Raw genomic sequence first — 7,634 nt, forward strand, 5'->3', positions numbered from 1 at the left:
TCGGTCTCCAGGGGAAATATCAGCCAACTCCATAGCCAGAGGTGACATATCAGTGTGGCCCTTTCTGATAAACAACTACAAAACAGAGGCACTTCACCCTCAGCCACAGCACACGCCCAGACACAAAATCCAGGGTCTGACACACTAACCTGCTCAAACGCAGGAACTTCCCTCTTTTTAGAGGAATATCAGAATGTTGGAGACTCTCAGCAGTCAGGACTCTTCCCTGAAGTCGCTGGCCCCTCCCCTGACAACTCAGGGGATTTAGAACCTGCTCACATCCCTGACAAAAAGCCAGGACTCGCTCGCTCCCCTTCCCCTAATTTACCCACAACTTGGCACATATTTTTTTTAGGTTTTGCATTTTATTAAGGTGAAAGGAAAAAGTGTGTGTGTGTGTTTGTGTGTGTGTGTGTGTGTGTGTGTGTGTGTGTGTATGTGTGTGTTTTCCGGGACTCAGACCCAGGACCTTACATATGATACATAGATACCATTGAGCCACATCCAAGGCCTGAATATTATATTTTAGTCAGTAATTTTAATTCATATAAAACAACTGGTAATTTTAAAAAGTATTTATTAAAAATTTTAACCTCCAGAAAGCCATCCTCCTTTCCTGGAATTTTTGTCTGTCTCTTTGCCAAGCCAGTAATATCCATGGACACATGAGGCATGAAATTCTTCTTCTAATAATTCTAGTGTTGGCATACTTCCCCCCTTTATACAGAGTGTGTATGTTTAATTCGGTCCTTAGGACTCATTATAGAGTGGAAGGTATGGGGACGCTGTCAACATTCCTTTACAGCACTGACATAATACTCAATGGGTAACGGAAGTAACAACTAAAAAAAGGAAAGCTCACAGGAGGCCCCCTGAGGAGTGGGTTCGCCACTGGTTCAGGGACCATGGAAACAAAGTCCTGATGATGTGTGTATGTTTCCAAACAAGATACAAAGTAAACAGTTACTTCAGGGCATACTGCGCTCTGGCTTACTTGTGGTTTGCAGCCACTCTGAAAATAACTGTTTACAGAGAATTCTTTACCCAAATGAACATATGGAGAACCTCAAGAGATGTTTTACCAGACTGCATCCATACGCTTTTTCAGTATATGCGCTGCTGAAGCGAGCACATTGACACACTGTTTAATCCATGCATGGAGTCACACTAACAATGTCTCCAGGGGACAACTCCACAGCCTTTTGTGGGGTGCAGAAAGAGCGAGGGTGAGAGGGAAGCTCATGTACCCCTACAAGCTGAGCCATGGTTGAACTGATGGCTCTCCAAGGTCTGGGACCGTGGCTGGTTCACTTTTTCTAATCACCCCCTGTTAACCTAAGCTTCGATTCCACATTATCTGAATCATGTTACTAAGGTCCCACCACCCCATGTGATCAAAATGAGATGATCTCTCCACCTTTGTTTTAAGGAAGAGGGAGTTGAAGAACAAAGAAAGGGACATTACTTGAGCGATGAGCATTTGGCGTTCCTGTGACCGGAAGATTTCCAGTGTACAACCCAACTTTTATATCCCATCGGAATGATTCCCAGAAAAGTGAAAACTCATGTTTAAAGTAGTACTGACTAATTACTTAACACCGATTATTTCCATAAATCTCCCAGACATCTGACTTCTCCCTTTTATCATCATATTGTTTCTTGGGTTTAAGCCGCTGCGACTGGCAGCCCTGACTAACTCAGAGCTGGGTGGTGCTTGCTCTTTGAATAGCTGAGGCTGCTTTTCGGAGTTTGCCAGAGGCTGTTCAGACTGGTGTACTAACTGAGGTTTCTAACGATTGCATGTATGAACTGGCTATAAGATTTCTACTATCACAGACGGAAGAACCTGGCCCACTGGAGATGTCCCAATATAAGCACAAGGTTTCTATCCTCCTTCTGAAACAGAGGCGCTCCATCACTGCACTGGCATGTGCTGTTTCAATCCCAACTACCCAGGAAGAAGGCATAGAGGATGCTGCTGACGCGTCTCCAAAAGTTTCACAACACAGTTAAAGATAAGTTAAGGGAGGGGGACAGGCAATGGAAAACGAAAACACCACTTCTGCTTGCACAACCTTGACAGACTTGCATCACAAATCTGATGTCGACCTAGGAACCCTCAAAAATGTCCCTATCTGAGCAAAATGAGGGCTTCTTGGAATTCCTCCCTTCGCAGATTCTGCGATCCCCTAGAGCCTGTGTTCTATACACAATGACCATCCACGCTGGACTCTGGCAAAGTCCAGAGTCTGCGGAAAGTGAACTGTGGAAACCTGTGAGAACCAAATTGATCCCCACCACACCTCAGCTCTGTAATTAGACCGGAGAAGTTGAGAAGTCCTCTCCCAGGAGCCCCACAACTGTCCTTAGTAGGACTTCCATAGCTAAACCCTGGAGGGACAGGCATAGAAACCCACCTGGACGCGGTACTGGAGATGACGGCTTTGTTTCTCACTCCTTTTTCCTGGTGGGATGGCGAATGGAAAAAAGGAAGTTTCCTTTGCAATCTCGTCGCCATTGCCTGGCCAGGCAAACAGATTGGGGCGGGGTGCAGAGGAGTGGAGGGTGGGCAGTCCAGCCTCAGGTGAATCTTATGGAGGCATTTTCTCGATTAATGTTCCCTCCTTTTAGATAACTCGACCTTGTGTCACGTTGACATAAAACTATCCAGTCCAAACCTCGATGAACTAGAATTCCCCTATGCATTCCACAGATGCTAGGCTTCAGGGAAGCTAAGACTGCCTTTGGAAGAGGCCCTCACTTCATGCAGAGACTAGCTCCACTCTGGCAGTCCTCATAGTCACAGGAGTCTCTGAGCTCCCCTGCATCTACTCTCCTCATCCTGCATGGAGAAGAGGTGACAGTCACAGGGTAAGATCAGTGGCCCCATTATTAAAGCTGCTGGTGTCAATGTTGACCTTTCTGGTCTGGCTTGTTTGCAAAGGCCCTGACCAAGGTTAACAGGAAGTTTTGTCTGCAGTGTAGGGCCTGGTAGGCTGCTCCTGCCCCCTCCACTGCTGCTGCCCCAGTTGAGAAGAAGCAAAGGAGGAAGAAACCTGAGTCTGATGATGAATGAGGACAAGGGCTTTGATCCTGCTGGATAAGCCTCTCTGTTAACTTGTTTAACCAAAGGCTGAACCTGTAAAAGCAAACAACAATAAAAAGAATTTCCCCAGGAGTCTCATGCTGGGGAAAGAAAGGCCAAATGGGGCCTTGTGCTAGTCAGAGAAAGAGTTGTCTCCTAGAATGAGGTTTCAGACCCTTGTGACAAGTTGTCAGACCACCTTGCAAGACAGACTGGAGCCAAGCCAGGGATGGGTCAGAGATCTGTGGGGCCAGGCTTTATCAGGAATGCTTATTTATGTATACCTTTTGTCATCCACTTCAGTGATGGTAAAGTTCATGTCAGGACCCTGAAGATGGACTCGGGACTCACTGGGCTCTCTTTATTCCCTTTCCCAATTAGCCACATTGAATACACTGCAATTCTCTGCTTTTTGATATTATTTGTCATTTTAATTGTTCTATTGAGGATGGGTGACTGAGTCTGGCTTGGTAAGCCTGTCCCAACAACTCCACTAGGACTGGAACCCTTCAAGCTGCAGACAGGAAGCCCTCTTATTCTCTCTCCAAGAGAGGCACCGGAATTCTGGCTACCATGGATTTGAGATCTGGAATTCATAGTGAAGAAAGTTTCCCTCCTCCACAATTCCCAGGATCTCTGTGTGTCCTTTGTTAACCTCCAGGTACACAGCTTGCTCATAAGTTACAAGGCTTTGTGAAGGAGTGTGAAGTGGATGTGCCCTTGTCACTGTGGCTGCCCTGCTGCCCCTTGGGAATCAGCACTTGGGCTTCAAATGACTTTTCCTTGGAATCCTCTGGGGATTTCCCTTCCAAGTTTACAATGGCCTTGTTTTTACCAATCAGATAAGATTGGCCCATATTTACTCCGCCCAGTTTTCTGGAAGCCAACCCCTTTTAAGCCTTTTAAATTCTGCACCACAGAGACTGGGACTGAAGAAGTTGGCTTCCAATTTGCTCTGGAATTCAAACTAAACGTTTAGGTAAGTGGCCTAGAGGTGGCCTCTGTATCTATTTCTGCTTGAGAGTTAGAACTGAGAGAGTGGAGGCCAGTCACTCTTGACTGACACCAACTCCAGAGAAGCTGGCCCAGGCAAACAGCTGGAGGCAGAGGTGGAGGCAAGGTACATACAGTAAGGTATAAAGAACTAGTGGTGTGGGGAGGACAGAGCTCCCAGGCTGGGGAAGGGAGCTTGTGTCTTTAGAATACAACCCAAACCCTGTATACTGCCAGAGTCGGGTAGACCAAGTTCTTCTGTGTTCTAAGATAATGAGATGACAGCCACAGTCCTGGAGGTCAGTAATGACCCAGGAATACATTTTAGCTAAAGGAACTTACGATAAAGAACTTGAACACTATTAATAAATGTGTACTATTGTTCAAATATATTTTATATGAAAAAAAAACCAAACAGTATGTAGCATTTTGGTAAGAGTTTAGGTGACACATCCCACCACCTAGAGAAACGAATGGCCTCTCTTCAGTAAGTAATGAAGTAAAACAGTGTCTCATTTGCAAGATCTGTCAGCAGAGGGAAATCCTTCTGGCTCTCCTAAAGAATGGGACAGTCCTGGGGAGGCTGAGGTGGGGGGAGTGTGCTGGGGAGGCTGAGGTGGGGGAGTGTGCTGGGAGGCTGAGGTGGGGGGAGTGTGCTGGGGAGGCTGAGGTGGGGGGAGTGTGCTGGGGAAGATGAGATGGGGGGAATGTGCTGGGGAGGCTGAGGTGGGGGGAGTGTGCTGGGAGGCTGAGATGGGTGTTGCAGCTCTTCTGAGCATTTGTCCTTTTTTCTCTTCCTTTCCTGTCAGGCTCCTCAGAGCAGCAAAGCCACCATGGGTCTGGAGAAGTCCCTCTTTCTGTTTTCACTGCTTGTCCTGGTGCTTGGATGGGTCCAGCCTTCCCTGGGTGTAGAATCTAGGGAAACTCCAGCCCAGAAGTTTGAGAGGCAGCACATGGACGAGGAGGGTCCCTTCCCGAGCAGCCCCACCTACTGTAACGAGATGATGAAGAGCAGGGGGATGACCTCGGGGTGGTGCAAGTCCATGAACACCTTCGTGCATGAACCCTTGGCAACGGTCCAGGCCATCTGCTCCCAGGGACAAGTGACCTGCAAGAATGGGAGGAACAACTGCCACAAGAGCAGCTCCACCCTGCGCATCACTGACTGCCGCCTGAAGGGCAGCTCCAAGTATCCCAATTGTGACTACACAACCACTAACAGTCAGAAGCACATCATCATTGCTTGTGAGGGGAACCCCCTCGTCCCAGTCCACTTTGATGATTCCGTGTAGGGCTTCACGTAGGCCAAACCAGTGAGATGTCCGTGTCTCCCATCATGGCAACACCTGCCTCCCCTCTCGATCATTCTTTCCCTGAGAGAAATAATTCTTGTTAGGACTTCCATCCAACCAAACATTCGTTCCTGTCCCGTGTCCTGTTCCCAGACCCCTCTCCAGACACAGACAAATGAAGCAAGTTGGCTCTCACCAGAGCATGTCCCTTCACCCTTAGACTTTCCCGACTTAGAACCAAATAAAATTCTGTCCATTATATATTGCCCACTCAGAGGTGTCCTTTTAGACGGTTCACGATGGGGTAAGGACACAGGCAAGTCACCTCATTCATTGGTCTGCGTCTTCCCCATTCCTGGCAGCTTTAACTACAGCACTGAAGCTAGAATTTCTTGCCTCTCCACTGAGCATTCATCCTTCCCATACACTCTTCTCTATAATAAAGTCTAACATCCATTCCAGCTCCCGGTAGCTCTGGGCCTCAAGTCCACCCGCTCCTCATACCAATACAGATCAGTCTCATCTACTGAAGACAATCCTTCCAGTCAGAGGGAAGAAGAAAGCTGCCTTTGCCTCTGCCTTTCAGCATCTTCCATCAGGGTTTCTCTTTGAGCTTTCTTTCTCAGTGTGAGAGAAAGGAAGCAGCCAGTCTTGCCTTCCAGGGGCTCCTTCCTACTCTCCTGCCTCCTTAGCCTGACTCAGACCTCATGGAACAAATAGGAATGTGCACATGTGTGTGTGTGTGTGCGTGTGCGTGTGCGTGTGTGTGTGTGTGTGTGTGTGTGTGTGTGTGTGTGTGGTGGGGTTGGGGTGGGGCTTCAGTTTTAACAACCACAGTGGAAATCAAATTTCAACGATGCTTTTGGGAAAGAGTCACGAAGGTGGCACAGTCTGGTGCATGGATGATCCAGGATTCATGGTTGGGTTCTACATTGAAGGTAAGGAGTGGAGGTATATTTCTGTAAGAACCAGCCACCAGTACTCCTGGACAAACTGTAGAGTTCCTCCGCAGATTAGTCGATCATTTTAGGTTTGTTTGGGTTTTCTTTTAACAATTTGAGTAGCACACAGCGTCCTGAAACTCAGTACTCGACCGATGATGGCCTTGAAGTCTTGCTTCTCCTTCCCAGATCTCTCAAGTACTGGGCTCTTAGGCGTGTGCCACTGTGCCCCAGCTATTTGGGGTGGGAGTGAACTTCTTCCAAGTAGATGGGTCAGTGGCTAAATGCATTTACTGCTTCCTTAGGGGCCCCAATCTTGATTCTCAGCACCCATATGACAGCTCGCAATCACCTGTAACTCCATTTCCAGGGGTTCTGAGGCTCTCCTGGCCTCTGTGGGCATGTGCACATATGTGGCTCACATAGACTCATGCAGGCACACATCATAAGTAGAAATAAGAAATAAAGAGTTAGGCTTTATGTCTCCGAACAGTTTTAGGTCCACACGCTGTTTCTACACATGGTTATCTTCATAACTTAACACAGAGAACTTGTTCCTCTGATGGGATGGGTCAGGCTTTACAACTATGGTGGCTGTGTTCTAAAGTTCATCACATCCACGAGTCACTTTCTAACTTCTTCTTGCAAGTGTGGGAAGGGCTTATACTAAAAGTCAGTGTCCTTCCTTTTGCCCCTGCCCTGAGTCTACAGTGTTAGAACATTTGGCCTGGGCCTCTGTTTAGGTCTAGACCAACTAGAGCTCCTGCACTTGTTTTTCTATATCTGTGCCACAGCTAACACATGGGGGATAGATTGGTACAGGAATCTGAATGAGAACGGCCCCCTAGACTCACATGTTTGAATACTTGGTCCCTCTTAGGTGGAACTACTTGGAAAGGATTAGCAGGTATGATGCTGCTTCTAGGTGTTTGTTTCTCCCCTCATGGTAGCCAGCCCACTGAGCACCAGGATAAGCTGGAGGCAGGAGTGTGCTAGTGGGGATTTCTGCCCCCGAGGAGGTGGCCAGGGTCTCTGTGGCTGTGTACAGGTAGCCAGGGCTGTTGGAAGATGCTTCATCTGCATGGTCAGGGGTGGGGGAACTCCAGGGACTTCCTGAGTCTTATTTTTATGTTAAAGAAAGAATAGAATGATTGTAGAAATCTTCCAAGAAAGCAGGAGAAAGACACGCATCTAGGACACTGGGCTCACTCAATAAAGAGGCTCAGGGCTCCAGGGACTTCCTGGGTATCATTACCCTGAGTGTCCGTCCCATGTTTTCTGTAACACAGGACTCAGGCTTCTCACTCAAAGGGTGTTTAATTG

At 47.7% G+C, this 7,634-nt stretch overlaps 1 protein-coding gene across 2 annotated transcripts; it reads left to right on the top strand.

The window, feature by feature from the left end:
- The first annotated feature begins 3,923 nt into the window (after positions 1 to 3,923).
- On the top strand, positions 3,924 to 5,631 carry Rnase1l2 (ribonuclease, RNase A family, 1-like 2). Of its 2 annotated transcripts, XM_006251875.3 has the most exons (2): positions 3,924 to 4,064; positions 4,888 to 5,631. In XM_006251875.3, exon 2 carries the CDS (start codon positions 4,912 to 4,914, stop codon positions 5,368 to 5,370), a length of 459 nt encoding a protein of 152 aa, XP_006251937.1. In that variant the 5' UTR covers positions 3,924 to 4,064; positions 4,888 to 4,911; the 3' UTR covers positions 5,371 to 5,631.
- Positions 5,632 to 7,634: the final 2,003 nt, after the last annotated feature.

The sequence above is a fragment of the Rattus norvegicus genome, chromosome 15 (genome assembly GCF_036323735.1).
Source record: "Rattus norvegicus strain BN/NHsdMcwi chromosome 15, GRCr8, whole genome shotgun sequence".
Lineage (NCBI taxonomy): Eukaryota > Metazoa > Chordata > Mammalia > Rodentia > Muridae > Rattus > Rattus norvegicus.